Source organism: Cebus imitator, unplaced genomic scaffold, assembly GCF_001604975.1.
Source record: "Cebus imitator isolate Cc_AM_T3 unplaced genomic scaffold, Cebus_imitator-1.0 Scaffold62, whole genome shotgun sequence".
NCBI lineage: Eukaryota > Metazoa > Chordata > Mammalia > Primates > Cebidae > Cebus > Cebus imitator.
The window spans coordinates 1071855-1098358 of record NW_016107377.1 but is presented as its reverse complement, the minus strand read 5'-3'; the positions used below and the strand labels follow the sequence as shown (position 1 = coordinate 1098358).

At 34.9% G+C, this 26504-nt stretch overlaps 1 protein-coding gene across 5 annotated transcripts in view; it reads right to left on the bottom strand.

Moving 5' to 3' along the window:
• Window positions 1-26504, bottom strand: part of COP1 (COP1 E3 ubiquitin ligase) — a 172480-nt gene that overhangs the window by 73375 nt on the left and 72601 nt on the right. For all 5 annotated transcript variants that reach the window (XM_017529941.2, XM_017529939.1, XM_017529940.2 and 2 more), the window contains 3 exons: window positions 17374-17517; window positions 14256-14364; window positions 13710-13791 (listed from right to left, as the gene is read on the bottom strand). In XM_017529941.2, the coding sequence (XP_017385430.1) occupies window positions 13710-13791; window positions 14256-14364; window positions 17374-17517 (335 nt within the window). The remainder of the gene's footprint in view (window positions 1-13709; window positions 13792-14255; window positions 14365-17373; window positions 17518-26504) is intronic.

Genomic DNA, 26504 nt, shown 5'->3' with positions numbered 1-26504 from the left:
TTTTTGAGGCAGAATCTCACTCTGTCACCCAGGCTGGAGTGCAGTGGCACAATCATGTCTCACTTCAGGCAGCCTCTGCCTCCCAGGCTCAGGTGACTCTCCCCGCTCAGCCTCCTGGGTAGCTATGTGTGTGCCACCATGCCTGGCTATTTTTGTTTTCTATTTTTTTTTATAAAGATAGGGTTTTTTTGCGTTGCCGAGATTACTCTCAAACTCCTAGGCTTAAGCAATTCACCCACCTCAGAGAGTCCCCAAATGTTGGGATTACACGTGTGTCACTGGGCCCAGCCAATTATTCCTCAAATAGTGTGTGTATGAGTGTATACTGATATGCATCATATATATGAAAATGTACACGAACATCTTTAAAGCACTTGGAAGCTGTTTTATTTTATCTTTCAATTAAGAATTTTGTAATTTTAAATTTTTATGTAGTAATTCAATTATATAACTTAAATATGTCTGAAGTAATATATTCTAGAATTATTTAGCTAAATTTCAAAATTTTGGTTTTGTATTTTACAGGTAGTCTAATCCAGCGATATATATTAAAATTTGTAATGATTAGGGAGAGCAAAGCTGACTAAGCAAAATAGGTCTGATTTGAAAGCAGAAGCAGAAAATGAGTTGGCATTTTACAAAGGTATCAGAGCAACTATCATATCATTTTAAACAATAAAAATGTCTTATCAGACAACAGAATACACCCATAAAATAGATTTTCAGTATATAAGTTGCCATCCTGGATGCACCTTAGAATAAATTAATGAACATTAACAACAACAACAAAATCTTCCTATCTGTCTTTCTATTTGTCCCAATGTCCCATCCAGGACAATACCCAGATAGGGTCCAGGTACCGGTGTTTTTTTAAGAAGTTCTCCGGGTGATTTTAATGTGCATTTAGGGTTGAAAGCCAGTATTGGGAATAGAAGCATGGTAAAAATCTTAGAATCTTTTTAGAAATATTGATATAGTAACCTGTTTGCAGGAGTGAATAAAGTAAGTAAAACTGGTTCCAACAAATACCACTTCTATAAAAGGGGATTTCATAAGAATTTATTTCACTATGTGAAATCTCCAAGCAGAAATTTATCAAAAAATGTTGCTAATTTACAATCTGATAAATTAGTCTTCCCAGAGTAAATTAAGATGCTCATTATCAAAATAAGAATCATTTTTATTAGTAGTTTTTTTGTTTTGAGACAAAATCTCACTTTACCACCCAGCCTGAAGAGCACTGGCATGATCATAGCTCACTGTATGCAGCCTTGGACTCCTGGATTCAAGTGATCCTCCCACTTCAGCCTCTTGAATAACTGGGACTACAGGTGCACACCACCGTGCCTGGCTAATTTTTTATTTATTTTTTTTTAATGTAGAGATGGAGTAAAATTTTTAAATAGCATTATTTGATTTGTTCCATATTATTTTCCAAAAAGAATGACGTGCTATTTTGACCAAAATACAATCATTTGGTCAATCACGACATACAATTCTAAGATGAGATGGCTACCTGAAATTAAAAGTCAACATTCTAAACATAGCACTTAAAGATTAGATTATTAAGTGGATTTTGACTGAATTATACTCTAACAGCCCAGGCCCAAAGGTAATTCACAATAGATAAGTATGAAGCACTTACTGTGCCTATAATCCCACTCATAATCACTAAAAACCTTTACAAACAAGCATTGTGTATCAGCGGTGTTTTATGTTAGTTAAATATAAGTGAGCAAACAACAACAAAAAGAACCAGTATTTACAGAATGATAGTTAAGTTAGATGTGAGGCAGGTCTGTTCTAATTTTATGGTAGTTTTCTCAATGCAGTAATCATTATTTAAATAAGTCATAACATCAACTACAATGATCATAATTTTCGATATAATATTAGAATTCAATATAACTGGGCTACAAGGGTAACTAAGATTAAAAAATACTGTAAAGATAGCTACACTAAACTGATGCAGCATAGAAAAGTTGTATAGAGATTACAATAATTTCAGAGTGGTTATTAAACAAAACAGGTGTTAAAGACGTTCCTCAAAAAGACATGTTTAAGTCCTAACCCCAGGTACTTGTGAATATCACTTTATTTGGAAATAGGGTGCAGATGTAATCAAATTAAAATTAGGTGACACTAGATTAGCATGGGTCCTAAATCTGATGACTGGTGTCTTTATAAGAAAAGTGAAAATTTAGACACAAAGACACAGCGAGAAGAAGTCCAGGTGTGGAGAGAGCCAAGGCTGGAATGATATAGCTACAAGCCAAAAAATGATAAGAATGACTGTCAATGACCAGAAATTAGGAAGGAGATGAGAAATAATTCTTCTCCAGAGCCTTTACAGAGAGTGTGGCCCTGCCAACAATCTGATTTTGGGCTTCTGGTCTCTAGTACTATAAGAAAACAAATTTTGTCTTAAGGCAGCCTGTCTGTGGTATGCTTTCTTATAACAGCCCTAGAAAACTAATACAACAAATATGGTGAAATAATATTAAAATCAATTAAAATATACTTAATATCCTAAGATGACATCACAGATCAAAAGATAAAACAGTATAATCTTTTAGAGGAAGAAATCAACAAGTGTGAGAACAAACTATCTAAGCCAAATATAAATGAGGTGACCTCAAAATAAGGAGACAGTATATAAATTAATATGAACACCTTTGTTGTTACTTTTTCCTTACAAGGATGGTAGTAAGAATTTCATTTAACTTCAAAAATGTAAATATCAGAATTTATTGATGAAAAGTCCCTTTGAAAGAAAAAGTAAATTTAAAAGAAAATATCATCCTCTAGGTGAAGAGCTAAGACAATTCAATCACATAAAACACACTGTATTTATTTACATATGGCCTCCTTTGACTCTCAGTAAATAATCAAAAGAGTGACCATTAGGAAAATCATATCCTAACTAGGAGGTTAAAACCAAGAAACATACTCTATCTAGCTAGCCATAAATTTGTTACATAACACTAAGTGTTTTATCAAGTTTTATTTCTTTAATGTTAATGGGTAAAGAAAAGTGTTTTGTCTTTTAAGTGTCACCTAATTTTTCAGTTCAATTTTGAAGTAGCGAATCTTAAAAAATTCAACTACACTACAGAATAAAGTTTATCATCTAATAATCTGTAAATTTTGAGTGAATCATTCCCCAAAGTATTTTGCTAAAATTGTTTCCAAAAATAGAGAACACATTGCTTATCTACAATAACATCAGAATCAGTTCCAATGTGCAATATTTATATTTCTGAGTTTCTCTGACAGGGCCTACTGTGTGCCTATTTGCACCAAAGTATCCTAAGAAAGAATTCATTACCAAAGAAAAAGAAAACAGGGACAGAAGAATGACACAGTAAACAGCCCAAAGCTTTAATGAGGATGTGCAAAGATGAGTAAGTTTCATATGTAATTCTTCTAGACCCACTTCTAAACTACAGTCTAGGTCCTACAGAAAACAGAAAGTTATCCATGTGAGTAAAAAGGTAGAGTGCTATTTCAACAAAACTACCATAAAACTGAGGGCAATGTGTATTGTTTTATACCTCTGTAAAAAGTATGAAAGATTAAATACAAAGATGTCACTTTAATACTGTTTACCAAACATAAATAAGCTTGACTCTTAAACTTTGTCAAAGGGAAACAACAGGCCTTATATTAATAGCTAGACATTGTCACAGAGCAAACTGTCCTTAAACTTAGCTATTTAAAACAGCGAAACTTACTATCTTACAGAGTTTTGGAGGCTAAGAATCCCAGGGCAGGTAAGCTGGGTAGTTTTGGCTCAGTCTCAACAGACTGCAGTTGAGCTGTCTGCTAGGACTCTAAACTATTAAATTACTATTTCCAAACTCACTCAACATAACTTTTGGCATAAGGCTTCAGTTCCCCACCATGTAGGCTTGTGATAATGCAGATGGTTTCTCCCAAACCAAGTGACAGCAAAGACAGAAAATGATGAAGACAGAGGCTACAGTGTCTTTTATAACCTAATTTTAGAAGAGACATCCACTGGTCACATAAATGAAGCCTGGAATAAGGTAGGTGAAGGGGAACTACACAATCATAGGAATACCAGGAGACAGAGGTACCTGGAGGCCATCATGGATGCTGATCAACATAAGTCTTGAACATTTCATTTAAATTCAGGAGATAATATACGTAAGTAAAGTTTTAACTTATAGGAAAGGTAACTACCTCAATTTACAAATTATAACTGCTATCATAATGCTATTTATTAATTTACAGTTACTTAATCTGCTGATTAAAAAGTGGAAGCATTACAATCAGCATGAGTTTCACTAAAATTGATTTCTAAAATCTACCAAGACTTCGAAGTTGTCACTTGTGCATTAACTTATACAACTAAGAAAATTTGGAATGCAGGGCCAGGTGTGGTGGCTCATGCCTATAATCCCAGCACTTTGGGAGGCCAAGGTGGGTGGATCACTTGAGGTCAGGAGTTTGAGACTAGCCTGACTAACATGGTGAAGCCCCATCTCTATGTAAAAAATACAAAATTAGCCAGCTGTGGTGGGGCATGCCTGTAACCCCAGCTACTTGGGAGGCTGAGGCAGGAGAATTCCTTGAACCCAGGTGGTGGAGGCTGCAGAGAGCCAAGATCATATGATTGCACTCCAGTCTAGGCAATAAGAGCAAAACTCTGCCTCCAAATAAATAAATAAAATAAAAAAAGAAAATTTGGGATGAAGAAGAACCTGTAACTTCTGCTATCATTTAGTCTAAATTCTTCAAACTCATATTTGAAGACAAATACCTTTAAAGAATGTCTTTAATTCAAAAGCAAGATTATTTATGGAAAATAATTCTCAGGTTACATATTTTAAAAGGAAAATATATTTCTAAAGAAGAACCTTTAAAATGACTCATAAAATTCTCTTCTGATTAGCTGCTACATACTGATGGTTCTTTAACATGTAATTATGTGCATACATACTTGGAACTAAATTTATTTTTAAGATACACCTCATATGTAGGAAAAATATCATTTACATGAACTCAGTTTTTCATGTAAGCAATGAAAAAATAGCTGCTTAAAAATTGCTCAATTAAAAATTTATTAAATACAAAATATATAAAACAAGCAAAATATGTGTATAAAAGTGATTTAAAATATTCTCTAACTGTAAAGTTATCACACTGACAGTATTGTATAAGATCACCAAACACAAGAATAATAAATACATTTAAATAACACTAAATAATACTCTTGAGATGGGCTTAAACGCATTTGAGACTTTTACTGCCAAGCTAAGAGAGTAAGCCAATCTCTCTCACTGTGAGTTTACTCTGGACAATATCCAAAAAACAAAAGCAACTATCTGAAGAAACTGAAAAGGTAAGCAAAAACAGTCATTTCCAGGAGAGCATTCTAAACTTAAATGAAATTCAGGAGATGAAGAGTACCATTTTCCCCCCGTCTCTTCTCCCTTGGCAAGCTAAAGTCAGCACCTCAAGCAGCAAACACTAAGGAAAATCCCTGTGTTTCAAAGGCTTCTGCAAATCAGGGGATTGGGAATAATTTTTTAATTTCGGACTTATCCTTTTTTCTCCTCTAACTTTTCCCCGTGGGTGGGCTTCAATCACAGAGCTACAGCAGTATGAGAAGCTAATACTCAAAGTAAAATTGTATATATATAAAAAAAGGAGCATCTGTGACATAGAGTATGAAAAGGGAGAATCTCCATTATATCTTTCTTATCTATTCTCTTGCTTCTTTGCCCTTGTGGCAGGCCCCACTCACAGAATTCAGCAGTAGACTGGGCACCAGAGTCTCCTAAGATAAAACAACTCAACTTTATTGACAAAGGAATCAGTAAAAGGGAGCCTGGGAGATAAAGAGTTGAGGAGAAACCTGGAAAGAAAGTACTAGAGAAGGAGATTCTACAGTTCCATGCATTCCCCGGCACAGTCATTTCTGAGCTGTGTATGTGCAAGATGGGCAAGAAGCAGAGTAGCAAATGTTATGTGCACTCAACTACAGTTGAAAAGACCACCCAAGTCCTAAACTAAGCTCTAACTGGCATGTGCATTAAGCAGACTCAAAGTACCACAGCAAAGACTCTGAGAACTGAACTGATTGGTTTTTTTTGACAAGGCAACAATCACCCAGGGAAGGCAGGACAGAACTTACAGTCTACATCTAAGTCAACTGATCACCTATAAGAAACAAACAAACAAAAAACCCAACATTTTCCACACAACTTAAACAGGACCCAACATCTTACAATATTCAAAATGGCTAAGAGACAACCCCAAAATTATTCAACATACAAAAACCCAGAAAACTGTGAAGAATTTTCAAAGGAAAATACAATTAACAAAGGTCAGTCCTAAGGTTTAAATGAAACAGATTTTAAAGCAACTATTCTAATTATACCTGATGGGGTAATAATAACACACTTAAAATTAATGGAAAGATAGAATTATTCAAGATATATAGAAACTATTTTTTTAAAAAATCAAATGAAAATTTTTACAAAATGGAGATGACAGATAAAGGAATCATGAGCTAGAAGATAGAAAAATAGAAATTACCCAATCTGAATAGAAAAAAAATAATTACAAGAAAAAGAGTCTGAGGCCTGTGAGACAAAACAAAAAGGTCTAACACATTAATGTAATTACAATCCCAGGGGAGAGGAAAAAGAGATTACTATTAATCATTTGATGAGTATGTGACAAAGTAGTTTTCAGAGGAATACTGACAGGGATAGTGATATTATATATTAACAAATGATTCATTCTACCAAGAAGACATAACAATCCCAAATATATTCATGCTCTTAACAAATATATCAGGTTTACACATACAAAAAAAACCAGGTAACTAAACAGAGAAGTAAAATCAGACTGTAACATTTCTGTCTCATAATAAAACAAAGAAAAAAAAAAAAAAAAAAAAAAAAAAAAAAAAAAAAAAAAAAAAAAAAAAAAAAAAAAAAAAAAAAAAAAAAAAAAAAAAAAAAAAAAAAAAAAAAAAAAAAAAAAAAAAAAAAACCACACCGGCCAAGGATACAGAAAATCAGAAATACACTAGCAACAATTTTGATCTGACACTTAAAGAACTCACCAAACAGCATTTATAGTACAGTTTCTTTTCAATGCATTTGAAACATTTATCAAGGTAGTTCATATTCTGGACCATAAAACAAATAACAAATTAAAAAAAATTAAAACCATGTAAAATATGTCCCTTAATTATAAAAGGATTAAGTTATAAATCAGCAACAGAATGCTTTCTGAAACTTTTAAGGAAATTTTAAAATACTTTAAATAATCTACAGATGGACAAGAGAATAACAAGAGAAATCAAATAGAATTTTAAACTGAATGGAAAAGCAAATATAATAATCATAAAAATAATATAATAGCAAATATAATGGCAAATAGTAATGAAAATTTGTTTTCAAATTTGTTTCAAAATTTGCTAAAGCAGTGCTTAACGGGAAATGTATAATAAAAAATGTTAGATTAAAAAAGACAGAAGTATCAATTCGATGACATAAACTTCAATCTTCAAAAAACTAGAAAGGGGAAGAAATTAAACCCAAAGCAAGAAAAAGAAACGATTAAAAGGCAAAAATCAGTGAAATCAAAAATAGAAAAATACAGAAAAATCAACAAAACCAAAAGTTGAGCATTTGAAAAGATTAAGAACCCAATGCCAGGCTGATCTAAATTAATAAACAGTAAATAAACAAGAGGACAACAAATACCAATTAACAGGAATAAAAAACAGAACCTTACTGTATCACTGCTTCTCAGAGGTAATAAAAAAAAAAAGCATGGCTACAAATCCTAGAGATATATTACAAATATAGACAGCTCCCAATTTAAATAGCTCAACTTACGATTTTTTTGACTTTACAATGGTAAAAATGCAATGTGCATTCAGTAGAAACCATACTTCAAACTTTGAATTTTGATATTTCACCAGGCTACTGATATGTGGTATGATACTCTTAGATATATTATTCAATACTTTATTGTAAAATAGTGTTTGTCTTAGATTATTTTGCTTAATTGTAGGCCAATGTAAATATTCCGAACACACAGTTAAGGTAGGTTAGGCTAAGCTATGATGTTCAGAAGGTTAGGAGTATTAAATGCATTTTCAATTTATAATGGATTTATTGGGACCATAATCCCATTGTAAGTGGAGGAGAATTTTATGTACTTTGATGCCCATAAATTTTATAACAAATGAAATGGATCAATACCATGAAACAAATGAACTGTCAAATTTCACTCATGAAGAGACAGGTAAGTTTTAGTCCTAAGTCTACTAAAGAAATTAAATTCTTAGTTAGAACCTTCAAACAAAGAAAACTACAGATCCAGAAAGCTTCATTGACAAATTCTACCAAACATTCAAGAACAAAAAAATAATAATTCTAAACAATCATGTCCAAGAAAAAGAACACACAAGCACATAGAAGAGGAAAATCATTTTATGAAGCCAGCATTATCCTGATATCAAAGTCACAAAAAATTACAAAAACAGAAAAATAAAGACCAATAATCCTTAAGAACACAGATGCAAAAAACTTCACCCTCTGAGAAAAAAAAAAATCTCAAATCAAACCCAGAAATACAGAAAAAGAATAATACATCATGTTTATCCTGGGAATGTATTGCTAATTCAAGTTTTAAAAGTCAATGACTATAACTCATGGTATTAATAAAGAAAAAAAGAAAAACTACATGATGATAGGTGCATACAAAGCATTTAACAAAATTCAACATCCAACGTGATAAAAATTATCAGCAAAGGAGGGAATGAAAGAGAACTTCTTTAACCTGATACAGGTGCCTACTAAAACCCTAATTTAGTCATTATATTAGTGGTGGAAAACTGCAAGATTTCCCCCTAAGATCAGGAACAAAGCAAGAAAGGTTCATTGTTGTCATTCCTATTTACCATTATACTGAAATCCTTGCCAGCACAAATAAGCAAGGTGGGAAGGGGGAAGAAAGGCATACAGTTGAAAATGAAAAAATATTAATGTCTCTATTTCAGATGACATAATTGGCTATGCAGAAAATCCCAAGGAATATGCAAAAGTAATCTACACCTACAGTGACTTTAGCAAATACACTGGTACAATGTTTATATTTTAAAAATCAACTGCATTTCTATAAACTAGTAGGAATGAGGTTTTTTTAAAAAAGATACCATTTTCAATAGCACCAATAAACAAAAACAAAAAAAACCTGGCAACACTTGCATGCTGAAAGTGACAAAATGATAAAAAAAGAAATCATAAAAGGCCTACATATTGAGAGATAAACCATATTCATGGAATAATGGAATAAAAGACTCAGTATATTAAGACATTAATTTTTCCCAAATTGATCTATAGATTCAATATAATGGCAATCAAAATCCCAGCAGAGTTTTATGTAGGTACTAGCAACTTGATTCTAACACGTATATGAAAAGGCAAAGGAAATAGAAAAGCTAAACATCATTTTCAAAAACAAGGATGAAGGACTTACACTACTTATTTCAAGACTTACTACAAAGCTACAAATCAAGATAACATGGTATAAGTAAAAGAAGAGATACGACTGGGCGTGGTGGCTCACGCCTATAATCCTAGCACTTTAGGAGGTTGAGGAGGGTGGATCATGAGGTCAGGAGTTTGAGAACAGCCTGACCAACATGGTAAAACCCCGTCTCTTCTAAAAATACAAAAATTAGCCAGGTGTGGTGGCATACGCCTGTAATCCCAAGTACTCAGGAGGCTGAAGCAGGAGAATCGCTTGAACCCAGGAAGTGGAGGTTGTGGTGAGCCGAGATGAGGCCATTGCACTCCAGCCTGGGAATGAGAGCTAGACTCTGTCTCAAAAAATATAAAGAGCAGAACAGAGCTACACAGATCAATGTAGGGTCTAACAACAGGCCATATTCATCCCTTTATCAGAAATGGACAGATCCAACAATCAGAAAATCAGTTAAGGGAACAGCTAAACTCAATGGTACCATCAAACAACTGGATATAATTGACATCTACAGATTATTTTTATTCAGTAACAGTAGAATACTCATTATTCTCAGGCTTACATGGAACCTTTACAAACCACATTCTGGGTCATAAAACATATCTTAACAAATTTAAAAGACTGGAGATCATACACTGTATCTGTTAGATCACAGTGGACTTAAACTAAAAATCAGTAATAGAAAAACAGCTGAAAAAATCCCAAAATACTAAGTAATGCATAGATCAAAAAAGGAATCTTGGGAAATTTAAACATTGTGAGCTAAGTGAAAATAAAAATACAATTTATCAAGATGTGTGAGATGAATCAAAGCACTACATAAAGGGAAATTCATAGTACTGAATGCATATATTAGAAGAACTAAAATCAATAATGTAAGCTTCTACTTTAGAAAACTAGAAGAATAAGAGCACGTTAAATTTAAGTAAGCAGAAAAAAAAAAAAAACTAGAGCATAAAACGATGAATGAAAACAGGAAACCATATGAGAAAAAATGAAACGAAAGTCAGTCATTTGAAAAGATCAGTAACATCAATAAGCCTCAATGCAATCCTGATCAAAACCTCAAACAATGTTTTACAAGGAATAGAAAAAACAATATACCTTAAAATTCATATAGAATCTCAAGAAATCCCAAATACCTGAAACAATCTTGAAAAAGAACAAAGATGGAGGACTTAAAATTCCTGATTTCAAAACAGGCTTACAGTGTGGTACTGACATATAAACCAAAAGAAGGGCAGAGAAAGACTAAAGATAAACTCTTGGATATATGGTCAAATAATTTTTGACAAGGATGCCAGGCCATCCAACAGGGGAAAAACAGTCTTTTCAACAAGTGATATTAGAAAAACTAAATATCCATAGGTAAAAGAATAAAGATGGATCCTTAACATATTACAAAAAGTAACTCAAAATGGATCAAAGACATAAATATAGGACCTAAAACTATAAAAACTCTTAAAAAACAAACATTAAAAAATTAAAAACTCTTAGAAGAAACCTTAGGGGAAAACCTTCATGACACTGGATTTGGCAATGATTTCTTGGATATGACACCAAAGGCACAGACAACACAAGAAAAAATAAACTGACAAACTGGACTTCTTCAAAATAAAAAAAAAATTGTACATCAAAGAACACTATAAAAAATTAAAATAAATATATTCATTGTAACATGTTGCTCTAATTTAGAAATTTAAGAACAATTTTTCTTTGTTGCTCTTTCTTCTCTCTTTTCCTCTCTCTTCCTTTTCTCACCTCCCTTCCTCCCTCTCTCTCCCTCTCTGCTCCACCCCCTCCCTCCCTCTCTCTTTCTTTTTTGAGATGGGGTCTTGCTCTGTCATCCATGGTGGAGTACAATGTGGCACAATCATCACACACTGTAACCTTGAATTCTGGGGCTCAAGAGATCCTGCCCCAGTCTCTCCGGCAGCTGGGATTACACGCGTACAACACCACGCCCAGGTAATTTTTTTTTTGAGACGGAGTTTCGCTCTTGTTACCCAGGCTGGAGTGCAACGGCGCCATCTCGGCTCACCGCAACCTCTGCCTCCTGGATTCAGGCAATTCTCCTGCCTCAGCCTCCTGAGTAGCTGGGATTACAGGCACGCGCCACCATGCCCAGCTAATTTTTTGTATTTTTAGTAGAGACGGGGTTTCACCATGTCGACCAGGATGGTCTCGATCTCTTGACCTCGTGATCCACCCGCCTCGGCCTCCCAAAGTGCTGGGATTACAGGCATGAGCCACCGCGCCCGGCCAATTTTTTAAATTATTTGTAGAGACAGGGTCTTGTGCAGGCTGATCTCAAACTTCTGACCTCAAATCATCCTTCTGCCTCAGCCTCCAAAATTGCTGGGATTACAAGTGTGAGTCACCATGCCCAGCTGACAATTTCTTAAAACAAAAAAAGGTATTCCATTCTATATCCAGTATGGATAAACAACTTGCTACTCTATGACCCAAAACTTTTTAGGGGCAGTCCAGTCATGTTTGTTTCCTTTTTTACAGAATACAGCATGGTCTATTATTTCATTTATTTTATGTATTAAAAAGGCCAAAGGGAAAGGTATAACATGATGCGAAATAAAGCCTCCAATACTAGAGCTATCCTTGCCTATCAATAGTCTGAAGGTTACATGCAGAAAAGAAAAAAAACACAAATAAATTAAGAGTAGTAACTCTAAAATAAAATAAATCTGTTAACATAGTTTTATACATGTAATGGTGAGAAAAACCAGACCAAAACAGCACACTAAGGAAAAACAGAAGAGTGAATAGTAAAGATGGATATACAAGAAAGAGCAAAGAAAGGTCAATTAAATTGGAAAGTGATGTAGAATTATGCCTTGATATACGATGAACTTCATTAAGAGATTCTAGTATACAATAGAAATTTAATAAATACAATGCAGCATATAGAGATTTCTAAATATTTTAAGGAAAAAAGTAGCTCATTTGGTGGTGTATCTAAAGGACTTGGTTATAAGGCAGTAAAAATTCTAAATGGCTCCAAGTGGAATGAATCTAAAAACATCCATTAGATTGAGGATGTAGTATATTCATTTTTCTTTCACTCAAAAAGAGAAATCAATTTCTCTGCTTGGATTTTTTTTTTCTTTTTGAGACAGAGTCTCACTCTGTAGTCCAGGCTGGAGTGCAGTGTTGCAATCTGTACTCACTACAGCCTCCACCTCCTGGTTTCAAACAAGTGTCATGTTTCAGCCACCCTAATAGCTAGGATCACAGGTGTGCACCACCGTACCTGGCTAATTTTTGTATTTTTAATAGAAAGGGGTTTCACCATGTTGGCCAGGCTGTTCTCAAACTTCTAGCCTCAAGTGATCCACCAACCTCAACCTCCCAAAGTGCTGGGATTACAAGTGTGAGCCACTGCACCCAGCCCCTGCTTGGATTTTTTAAAAAAATAATCAGTAGGCCGGGCACGGTGGCTCACACCTATAATTCCAGCACTTTGGGAGGCTGAGGCAGGTGGATCACTGGAGATCAGGAGTTTGATACCAGCCTGGCCAACATGATGAAACCCTGCCTCTACTAAAAATTAAAAAAAAAAAAAAAGAGCCAGGTATGGTGGCACACACCTGTAATCTCAGCTACTTGAAAGGCTGAAGCAGGAGAATCGTCTGAACCTGGGAGGTGGAGGTTGCAGTGAGCTGAGACTGGCGCCACTGCATTCCAGCCTGGGTGACGGAGCAAAACTCCATCTGGGGAGGAGGCGGGTAGGTGGCTCACACCTGTAATCCCAGCATTTTGAGAGGCTGAGGTGGGCACATCACTTGAGGTCAGGAGTTTGAGACCAGCCTGACTAATGTGGTGAAACCCTGTCTCTAACAAAAATATAAAAAATTAGCCAGGCTTGGTGGTGTGCACCTGTAATCCCAGCTACTCAGGAGGCAGAGAATTGCTTGAACCCGGGAGGCGGAGGTTGCAGTGAGCCATGATCGTGACACTATACTCTAGCCTGGATGACACAGTGAGGCTCCATCTCAAAAAATAAAACAAAACAATAATAACAACGATAATAATAATCAGTTATCATAAAAGACTGCCATGAGTTTCAGTAAATGTTCGTATTTCTGCCAATGAAAGGAATTAAGGTTAGGAGGGCCAGGGGGAAGGGGGTGGTGAGAAAGAGATTCAAATAGTACCTTTTGCATCATCAGAACCTGAAGCCAAGAGTTTTGGATCCATCAAATTGAAGTCAACACTCCAACACCTCTTCTCATGCTCCTGGAAACAGAAAGAAGACACAGTAGCCTCAGACAGAATAGAGATATCAAAATGAATAAAGCAAGAAAAAAAAAAAAGAAAAACTGATACCAATTTATTGTTATGGGGAGAGGAAAAGAAAATAGGTTAGAGAACAAATGAAAAGCAAGTAAGATGTTGATACAAAGTACTTTCAAAACTTTTTATATGTATACATTTACTAAAATTATTGCTTTTAGAAATATATTTGATACATTCTATAAAGACTAAAGTCTTGGGAAATGCTTTGGAAAAGTATTTGGTACCAAAAAAGGGAGACGGGAAAAAAAAAAGTATTTGGTATTGCATAGGTGTTATACTAGTAAAAAAAACCAAAAAACTAAAGAGTGACTTCGTATCTGTAATTCTAAAGCACATGAAATTCTAAAAGTTTTAACAAAATAAATATATGATCCATACAACATGTAACTACTACTCTTATTTACCTGATAGACCTTTGACCTCTGTCCAGTGAATCCATCCCATAAAATAACAGTGCCTTCATAATCACTGCTAGCTAACAGGTTCTTATGGTAACTACTCCAACTGATACAGCTGAAAGAAATATAGTTAAAAGTTACTTTACATAAAAATAAATAACAATGGGATAAAAACAATTTCAATGTGTTCAGAAAGATTTGCACTATTTAAAAATGGTCTATATCAGTTGACAATCATTACTCTGTCCAAAACATACCTGGGAAAAGACAGCAATAATTTTGAAATTTTAAAAATTGAAATGAACAAGTAATGACCCTAACCACTTTTTACTGTGATCATTAGCTGTAAGATGGGTGAGTCTGGAGCCACCACTGGCCATCTTTGATACATGAGGAAAGCATACCGATCAGTGAAGGTGATACTGTCCAGAGGGCTCAAGGTATACCCTGGCAGAATGACAGACCCGATGAGACTGTTTAAGACCCTATATCCATCTGTCCATTGAAAAAGTATAAAATTTTAAATTAAAAAAAAACAAAAACCCTGTATCCAGTTTTGACAAACCATATAAGCCAAATAAACTATAGTGAATTGGGTTTCTGTATTTACATCCAAACAGTCTTGACTTGACTAATTATAACTTATGAGTAATATTCCAATTAAAAACATCTAAAAGAATCAAACGTTTATCATTTATGGTTTTGGCTATTCTCAAGTGCTCCAAAAGTCTACAACATATAAAAATATATACTTCTGTTGAGATACATATCTGCATCATGAATATAGTAAAGGAGGGAATATTATGCAAGAAGCTACTTATAAAGCAGTTAATGTAAATTACTTCTTAGACATGAACACAAGGGTCTTTTGCTTTCTACTAGTTGCATTCATGCTAAATTTCAGAGACTGGAAGAGTCCATTTGCATTTTTAAATATATTTAATTAGAATTTCTGGTAGAAACTATATAGAACAGTTAAGAGCCACATATTGAATGTAGGTAGACTTGAGTTCAAATTCCAGATTTGTTACTTACTAGCTGTGGCTCTGGCTAATTTAGTTCACTTTCGCAGTAGATGTGCTCCAAATCTATTTTAGACATGCTTAGGTATTGATCCTTTTAGCCCCAGGCCCACAACTTTCAGCCTTGAGCGCTTTCACCATTTATTCCAATGTACCAGGAAGTATTGCAGATTTTTACATGTATAATTACAGAACACGTAGGTTGAACATTTAAATGTTCTAATCCACATTTTCATTATGTATCATAAATACTTGCTATGGGCCAAGTATTATTCTGAGTGCATTACGGGGATTTTTTAAAGGTACAATCCTATTAAATAGGTATTACTATCATGGCCTCCATTTTATTTTATTTTATTTTATTTTATTTTATTTTATTTTATTTTTTATTTTTTATTTTTTTGAGACGGAGTTTCGCTCTTGTTACCCAGGCCAGAGTGCAATGGCGCGATCTCGGCTCACCGCAACCTCTGCCTCCTGGGTTCAGGCAATTCTCCTGCCTCAGCCTCCTGAGTAGCTGGGATTACAGGCACGCGCCACCATGCCCAGCTAATTTTTTGTATTTTTAGTAGAGACGGGGTTTCACCATGTTGACCAGGATGGTCTCGATCTCCTGACCTCGTGATCCACCCGCCTCGGCCTCCCATGGCCTCCATTTTATAAATAAGCAGCATGAAATGTTTAAGGGCACAGACTCTAGAAACAAACTACTTCAGTCTGAATCCTGGCTCCTCTATATGCCAGCTGTATAATCTTATGCAGGTTATTAAATACCTTTCTGTGCTCAGCTTTCTTTGTATGAAATGGGGCAATAATGGTAAGTTTCTCATAGGTCTGCTAAAGACAAAGCACTTAGGATATAATGCCTGATATCTAAGAATTCAATAAAGTTGTATCTAATTCATGTTATATCCTCTTCACTTAGGACATAAACTACAATAGGTTCTCAACGGATGAGTGCCACTAATGAATGGGCAAGCTCACCAATTATCAAGATAGTATTTTTATAAATGAACTAGAAAAAAGAAAACTAAAACAAATTAATTATACAAAGATTATAACAAACATACTATGTATGTCATTTAAAAAGATAAGAAAGGTTCAAGGATGGCTATTTTGAAAATGTTCAAAGTTACATACAAAGTTTTTATTAGATAATTTCCTCATAAAGCCAATGCTCATGAGAACAGCTTGGGAAGCTTGTTTAGAAAACAAACAAAAAAGCAGATTCTAGGATTCTTCTGAGATTTTTTGGGGAGCAGATCAAGCAGAACCTGTAAACATTAACAGTATTTTAAGTCTGAAAAGCACTGCTTATGAAGTATAATCTCTAAAACATAAAACATAAACACCATTCCTTCAGTGAAAAGCAGAATGTTCTTATAAAAAATTATTAAAACTAGAAACCAGTCTAATATGTTGAGATATGTCCATGCTAGGGGAAAAATTCCTGGTGTTTTTATATTAAGCTACATTAATCCTTATTCAATACCGACAATCATCTGCAATGAAGATCTTTATTTGATTAAGTGAAAGAAGAGCTTTCATTTGGCAACTAAAAAAAAAAAAAAAAAAAAAAAAAAAAAAAAGGCTAACCCCATAAGAAAAAAGCAAGCAATATCTGCAAGAAAGATGATCTAAATAATAATATATACTCTGTGTACACAGTACAAATAGTGTTCACCATGAATGAGTAAGAAGTGTCATGGAGCTGAGGGCACGGTAGCTCACGCCTGTATCCCAGCACTTTGGGAGGCTGAGGCCAATAGATCATGAGGACAGGAGTTCAAGACCAGCCTGGTCAATATAGTGAAACCCCGTCTCTACTAAAAATACAAAAAAATTAGCCAGGCATAGTGGTGGGAGCCGGTAATCCCAGCTACTCTGGAAGTGGAGGCAGAGAATCACTTGAACCCGGGAGGCAGAGGTTGCAGTGAGCCAAGATTGCACCACTACACTCCAGCCTGGGCGAGAGAGCGAGACTCCATCTCGGAAAAAAAAGAAAAAAAAAGTGTGATAGCAAGGTAAAATAATCTCGTGATAATTACATATGCAAATTGTTACATATATACTGTATCATGAGAGGAAAATAATATAAATACCTGATTTTGGAATTGCAGGTCATTTCATTTTCAGGGTAATGAATATCCACTGCATCCTGGATGACGGTGCCATATTCATAAACTTTAATCTTCTTTGTAACCCCAGCAATCGCAAAATAGTCACAATCCCGGTCAAATTCAATACTAAGGGGAAAAAGTACACGCCTTGCTCAATAAGACTATTTACTTGTCCATGTGACATTTATAAAGACAACATTTCAGAATTTACTATTTTCTAGTTCTAAAGTAATTCTCTCTACAAGGATAAGAGATCTACTTTAAATGCCTTCAAGTTGTACTAGGCCTCATATCCAGATGAAGTCATCAACACATATCAAATTAAAAGTGTCTGAGATTTGTGTATATCTACACAATTGTGCACAGGTGTACTTTTGTTCCTACAAACCTGACATACTTTTCATTCAGCTCTAATAACCATATCACAGCTTAGTGAAAAAGATTTAATGGCATGAATTATTTGATATACCAGAAGTATGCCAAAAGATAATTATCAACTCATTTTTCATACATTCTAGTTATTTCCCTGCCATTTTGTGGAAATGGTAAAATTTCACAATATTCAACTTCAAAAAAAATATATTAGTATATAAGTTGAATTACTGAAGCAACTGGGTGATGACAAGAGAGAATACATATAACTGAACCACTAAATTATCATTACTTTTTCCCAAATCCATACCTAATTCCCTCCCCAAATATCTCTCTGAATTATAAAACCCCAATGCATACTCCTTATACCACCAAAGAGGTTAAAAAATAATAAAACTTCTCCCTTCCTTTAGCATTACTTATAAAATTCACCCCCTCTTGCTGATCATTTTTATATAGGCTCCAAAGTAAGCTAAATGAAAGCAAGTACAAGATCATTGCTCTCATAGAACTGAACTTGGAGCCTAAACAAAGTTGTTGTTATACAGCCAGCTGGAAATCTAATTAGCCCAATGGTAGTAAAAGTTGAAATGAATCATCACATACATTATTCCTCAATATTATTTAAGCCTCTTTTCTAGAGGTTTAGCCATAAGAATTCTCATTGATCTAAAATTAATTACATAATAATACCTAATATTCATTAATCATTCACTACTAAAACATTTTGCATGTATTAACTCATTTAGCTCTCATAACAATCCTGTGATATATGTATTATTATTATCTACATTACACAGACGGGAAAATGAGGATTAGAGGTGAGGTAAACTGCCCAAAGTTAGTCACTTTGTAAGTGGCTGAGATGGTATTGAAACACAAGGTAATCTGGTTTCAGTGTTGGTGCTGATAATTACCATGCTTCATCACAGATCAAAGCTCTTATGCAAAACTCAAAGTGTAGGCTGGGCACGGTGGCTCATGCCTATAACCCCAGCACTTTGGGAGGCCAAGGTAGACAGAACACGAGGTCAGGAGTTCAAGACCAGCCTGGCCAACATGGTGAAATCCTGTCTCTACTAAAAATACAAAAATTAGCTGGGCGTGGTGGCATGTGCCAGTAATCCCAGCTACTCAGGAGGCCGAGGCAGGAGAACTGGAGCTGGGACCCAGGAGGCGGAGGTTGCAGTGAGCTGAGATCACACCAGGGCACCCCAGCCTGGGCTACAGAGCAAGACTCCATCTCAGAAAACAAAAAACAAAAAACAAAAAAACCCCTCAAAATGTAAAGGTTAAAGGTTTAAAATCTAATACGTATGAATGTGTCTTCATGTGTTTCTTCTCTCAAATGCCTCGTTAATGCTCTGCATATGTTAAGTATTCAATTAATGCATAAAAATATAAACACCTACATACAAAAAATACAAACATCCATTTTCTTAATGGATTACATGTGATTTCCATTCACAGAACAGTTAATGATTAATGATTTATTATTCAGAAGCTTGCTGAACCAATGATGGTGAGTAAGAAAAAGACACATTAAGAACATTTCAGGCTGGGCTAGGTAGCTCATGCCTGCAATCCCAGTATTTTGGGAGGCTGAGGTGGGAGAATCCCTTGAGCCCAGACGTTTAAGACCAGCCTGAGGAACATAGTGAGACCCCATTGCTCCACCAAAAAAAAAAAAAAAAGAGAAGAAAAGAAAAAATTAGCCAGGCATGGCGATGTGTTCTTGCAGTCCCCAGAGACTTGAGAGTCTGAAGCAGGAGGACTGCTTGAGCCCAGGAATTTGAGGCTATAGTAAGCCATGACTGTGCCACTACACTCCAGCCTGGGTAATAGAGTGAGAACCTGTCTTAAAAACTACAACAACAACAACAAACAATATTACCCTTAAAGACACACACCAAGATGCCCACTTTTCATTACAGCTTTAAACTCTTCCTTAATTTTATATAATTTTTTAAAAAAAATTGACTGGGCACAGTGGCTCACATCTGTAATCCCTGCACTTTGGGAGGCTGAGGTGGGCAGACCATGAGGTCAAGGATCGAAACCATCCTGGCCAACATGGTGAAACCCCGTCTCTACTAAAAATACAAAAATTAGCTGTGTGTGGTGGCGCATGCCTGTAGTCCCAGTTACTCTAGAGGCTGAGGCAGGAGAATCACTTGAACCTGGGAGGCGGAGGTTGCAGTGAGCAGAGATCGTGCCACTGCACTCCAGCACTCCAGCTTGGTGACAGAGTGAGACTCCATCTCAAAAAAAAAAAAAAAAAAAAAATTAAAAAAAATTTTTTTTTTCAGAGATGGGGTCTCACTATACTGCCCAGGCTGGTCTTGAACTCCTGGGCTCTAGCGATCCTGTCACCTCAGCCTCCCAAAGTGCTGGGAGTACAGATTTCAGGCATAAGCCATAGTGTGCAGCCAATTTTTTAAAGAATTTTATTCAGTTAAGTGTCACTGACTGGAGCACAATTCAGCAAATGTTCTCTGCAGTAAAGTATGATACTACAGCAATGAGACAGATTTATTTGTACAACCTCAATTGAACTGCTGCCTCAGGTACTATTTGCTGCCATGTGGATTTTAATGCACCATAACTATAACAATGGCAACTATTCATCCATCCCAACTCAATTTATACCCTTTGTCTCATGTCACTGAAGGAGAAATATTACTTTATCTGGTAAAGGACAGAGTTATTTTCAAAACTGAAATCCTGTTTTTAACTTAGGAGGTTTTGCTATAGATGAGACTTCAAGTGAACCAGTTACATTATCACTAAATACTTTTTTTCCACCAACATATAAACATAGCTAATAAATCAATACCATTCCAATGTTGTGCCAGTAAAAGTATGCCATTACTAAACTATTAGTTTTAACATATATAATACGTTTAAACGCTAACCTATCAAAATAATAAGCTTAAATTCATTTCAGGGAGAAAACTGACGCATAAGTAAAAATGCTCTCGAAAGAATTAATACAATGACCTAAATAAGTCTATTATTTCTTCTGCTGGTACCGTGTTATTCAAGACAGCTCTTTTTGTTCAACACATTATTATTTGGTGACATTAGCTCACTCCTAATTCTCATACTAAAAAGTTAACTTTTTATTTTGATTTCACTGCTATTATTTTCTTACATATTGGTTATATTTTGTTTTTAATATACTAAGGTATCAAGAACCTGTAGAGTGTGTTTTTAAAAATATTTCAGGGTTAAAAAGGTCCTTTTATAGTGTAAAAATAGATTTTAATAGAAATATTAATTAAAAGTATAAAGAATAGTATTATTTTGAAAAAAATTTTGATTACAGGGGAAAGAAAAACAGGTTCCCTGCCCTCCCCCCACCTTTTTAAATGGAAGTACTTCCACATTACTGAAACTCAGGATTTAAGTACTTCAGATACTGAAACATTTGCTCCCTCTCTCTGACATATTTAATCATACATATTCTCAAACATGAACATTATGAGATTCTAAAAACAGATCATGAACTGACTCAAATCAATACCTGTACTTTTCAGGTGCAGAGAGCTTTATAGAGCTAATACAAAACAGATGATCTTTTATACAACACTATGATATTCAACTACTTTTATTATGAAATCTGATAACCCAAGCAAAAATACTTCCAAAGTTAAACAGTAACTACTTAGTCTGAGACTAAATAAAAGGTAAATTACTTGAAATGATGCTTATGCAATTAAATTCAAAAACAAATTTTAAGTCTTACTACTGTTACACAACATTCATTTCTGCCATCCACTGTCAGCAGTAATTATTAAAACGAGATTTATGAAAATTTACTGCAATGACAAATTCAATTTCACAGAATTTGTTTTTAATTTCAAAATATACAAGTATACTTTTGAAAAATAGTGTTTCTGGGGATATAAATTGCATTTTTCTTTCACACTTTGAAATATTTCAAGTGTTAAAAGAAAGTGATTTATTTTAACAGCTGAAATACGTAATTCAGCTGTAGGAAACTAGCTGTATTCTTTGTCAAAAAGGTCATTAGTCAAGTGATTAAGTAGCATGGCAAGAAACCGCACAGGACAGCTGATTAACACATACCTCCAGTACAATGTGGCAGGAAGCAATGAAAGCTGTCAACAAGCCCAAGCACAGAATTTTGTCAGTGTTTCCACTGTCCGTCATATCTTTTTGCAATTATAAGTATTAACAACCATGGTGGATTAGTGTTCCTGGATGCCAGAGCCCAATTTATCAAATTAAAATATAAAGTAAGAGTGGTTGTCAAAGGTCTTACTCTCATTCATTATCGTGATAATGTGCTTGGAGAGCAGGTAACTATAACTTCAAAGAAACAAAATGTAAGTTTAGAAATTGGCCATTTTAATGAAAACTGATGAGCAGATCTCTAAAAAATACAAACACAGGTAAAGTAAATTAAGAATGGATGTTACTCAGCTTTCTTCCAGATCAACACTACTACTTAAAACTTCCATAACATACATAACACTTAAGATGTGTCAAGCATTGTTTTAACCACTTTACCTAAATTGTTCAAGTTTCAAATCTCCACTGTGTAAAGAAACTGAGGTGTATTAATGTTAAGTAATGTGTCCAAGGATATACCAGATAACTCAAATTTAAGTAATTGGTTCCAAAGTCTATGCTCTCAATCATCATGCAAACTTGCAATTTCAATTAGAATAAATGAGCTGGTCTTCAAATAACATATACACAGGCAAAATAAGAAAAATAACACAGAATAATAATATACATTATACTATATAGTGATAATAACACATAATAATTCAGCCTGTGCAACAGGTTAATCATAAAGGGATAAAAAAATACGGTAGGCTCATCAGGTTTCTAATTAGTAGAAGAGATTATAGACAATATAGGCAAATGTCAAATGGTAAGACAAAATATTAATACAGGAATTCAGGAGGCAATGATTATTGGGGCCTATTTGAAGAAAAGAATGAACCATGAATATTCTCAGCCATCAAATGTCCACAGTGCCAGTTATCTGCCAGATTCTAACCTAGTTGATGAAAAACCAAGATTAAAAAACAAAACAAAACACATTACAGTCATGTGCCATATAAGGACATCTTAATGTTCCCATAAATTATAAGGAAGCTGAATTCCTATCACCTAGTGACTTGCAGTGCAATATTATTCCCAGGTTTGTGGAGAAGAGGGTGTAAACAAACCTACTGTGCTACCAGCTACATAAAAGTATAGCACATACAATTAATGTACAGTATGTAATAACTGATAATAAACTGTTAATGGTTTCTGTATTTACTATGCTACACATTTATCATTTTAGTGTATTTCTTCTACTTATTTAAAAAAAAAACTGTAAAGCAGCCACAGGCAGGTCCTTCAGGTGGTATTTCAGAAGAAGATGTTATCGTAGGAGATGACAGCTTTGTGTGTATTACTGGCCCTGAAGACCTTCTAGTGGGACAAATGTAGAAAGGATGATGTTGATTTTGATGACCCTGACCCTATGTTGGCCTAAGTGTAGGCTAATACATGTGTTTGTGTCTTAGTTTTTAACAAAAAAGTTTAAAAAGTAAAAATAAAATAAAATAATTTTTTAAACAGAAAAATGTATGAAGAAAGAAAATATTTTGTATAGTTGTTCAATGTGTGTTTTTAGCTAAGCGTTATTACAAAAAAACAAAAAGTCAAAAAAAAAATTCTAGGTCTTCACATTCACTTTCCACTCACTCACTGACTCACCCTGAGTAACTTCCAGTCCTATAAGCTCCATTCATGGTTAAGTGACCTATAAAGGTATACCAGTTACTATCTGGTATACCCTATGTTTCGATATACAAATACCATTATTTTGCAACTGTCTACAGCATTCAGTACAGTAACATGCTGTGTAGGTTTGAGGTCTAGGAGCCAAGCGGCCATACTATATCACCCAGGCGTCTAAGTATAGTCTATGATGTTTGCACAACAACCAAAATTTCTAATGACACATTTTTCAGAATGTATTTCCATCATTAAGCAATGCATGACTGTATTTGAGAAATTCACAGAAGCATGTATTGAGCCTGCTTTAATGCTGACCTGAGCTACTGAAGCAGCCTCCTTATCAAGACTACTCCTGACTTTCCCTTTTTCTAATCGATTTTGAAGACTGAATTAGAATCAATTTCCACACATACACCTCTATTAATGTAATTCTGCTCATTTACTACTATTAAAATTCAAACTCCATCTATTACTAAAGATCCTTCAACACTGGCTTGAATGTTTTCTTAGAACATATTTCATTAAAAAAAAAAAAATGAATGTAGGCAATGGTTCCAAAAGTATACAGAAAAAAAGCAAGTCTCCCTCCCAGTCTTGCCAAGTAAGTACCCAACTGCCCTCCCTATAGGCAACCAATAATTTCAAGTTGTGCAACTTACTAGTTTTCTTATGCATAAATGTGCATACATGTATTTTTAAATTAAACACATGAGGTGACATCATACACACTAATTTGCACTTGCTTTTTCCCCCCCTCATATAACAGTATTTTGAGCATCATTTCGTATTAGTACATAAGAAGGCTACCTCATTTTGTCCTCAATGACTGTACAGATTTATACTGTCTGGATGTATCAAATTATTTAACTAGGAACATTTCATTTATAGTCTTTTACTGTTAAACAATGCTGCAAACAAAACAAAACAAAACACAACCAAACCCTTCTATTTGAGTTGATTGTCACATAAGCAAGAATTTTTTTTTTTTTGAGACAAAGTTTCACTCTTGTCTCCCAGGCTGGAGTGCAATGGCACGCCCTCAGCTCACTGCAATCTTCACCTTCTGGGTTCAAGCTATTCGCCTGCCTCAGCCTCCTGAGTAGCTGGAATTACAAGCACGATCCACCGAGCCCAGCTTGCAAGAATATTCTTAAATACACCTAGAATATGACGTGCTAGGTCAAAAATACATGCATTTTTCTATTAAGTAGAAGCTAAACCTCTCTCTACCCAGATAATGCCACTAATAATTGCAATTTCTTCCCTAAATTTTCCCTTTGCTTTCTCATTCTAACTGAAACCCAGCTCTCCCCTGAAAATACCACTTCCTCAAAGTCTTTCCACATTCCATGTTCAAACAGGCCTGGAAGTAAAGTTGGTGTCCTTACTATACATAGCTTCTTCCAGTCATTTTCTCTCTTCTCCTTGAAACCTCCCAGCTCAAAATCTCCTGTAACAATATACCACCGAATATGTGTCCTTGATGCTCCTTCTACCAACCCATGAGTTCGTGGAAATTGTAAATTTCAGTTGTCAGTTTCTTAAAAATTATTCCTTTCATAAATGTTAATTATTTCAATAACTATGTAGAGATGATTAACATCTTGATCAGTTTTCTTAACTTCCTCTTCTCCAAAGGTCTTTTATTCTGCCCACTTCCACTTGACACAACCATGACCACACCGTAGAAATTTTTTCATTACCAATAACTTCACTCCCTCCTTTACCTTATGACATAACACTTTCTGACAACCACTTCCATTCTTTCCAGTTGATTGCTTGTCTCTCCAACAATCCTTCAAAGCCACTGTGATCTAAAAATCTATGGCTCCTATACCCACTGCTCCTCATTCTGTTATGCATTTACTTTCTTCTTTCCCAACATAAATTACATGGCCAGGGAATATAACTCCCTCACACAACTCTGCACTCTGTTGCTATTTTCATTTTCTTTTCTTTTTTTTTTTTTTTGTACTTTACCTCTCTGGCAAAACTAACCCTAGTTAAATTTCTCTACCCACTCTACATTTCAACTGGCAGAGTTGAACGTGGTTAGAGAAAAAACATGCAACCATGTTCTCTGGTCACATTTTAAATTCATGATCACTATCCTTAAGGAGGCACTTAACTAACTTCATAGGAAACTTCCCTCAGCCGCTCACTCTCCTATTCACATATAAAGAAGTTACATAATTTTTTTTACTCTTCACAAATTTCCCATATCTTCATAATCACTTTCAGCAAATTATTCTGTTTTTTATGCTTTTTGTTTTTTTCCTTGAAATGGTGCCTTGCTCTGTCGCCCAGGCTAAGATACAGTGGGCGTGATCTTGGCTCACCACAACCTCCACTTCTCGGGTTCCAGCAATTCTCCTGCCTCAGCCTCCTGAGTAGCTGGGACTACAGGCGTGCACCTTTATGCCTGGCTAATATTTGTATTTTTAGTAGAGAGGGGGTTTCACCATGTTAGCCAGAGTGGGTCTTGAACTCCTGACCTCAGGTGATCCGTCTGTCTCAGCCTCCCAAAGTGCTGGGTTTACAGGCATGAGCCACTGTGCCTAGCCAGATTATTCTGCTTTTAAGTTTACTGAAACATATAAAAAGAACAAGAGGATACTTTCCAAAGGCTCCCACTAACCACATCCTCCACTTATCAGCAATTATATCAATATATTTTGATATATTCTGCAGTCTTTCTTGTCATTCTGAACACATGTGCTCCTAGATCTAACCAACATATATACTGGTACAGTAAGTCTCATCCTTGCTTATCTACTCAAGGATTGTTTCCTAAATTTTCCTCCCCTCTCGTGTATCAATTTTTTTCATCTATACTGGATCTTTTCCATAAGCTTTTCAATGGTTTTCTTCTTTTTCAAGTACAACAAAACAAAACAAACAAAACAAAACAAAACAAAACAAAACAAAACAAAACACCTCTTATAATCCTATTTCTATTTTAGCTACTATCC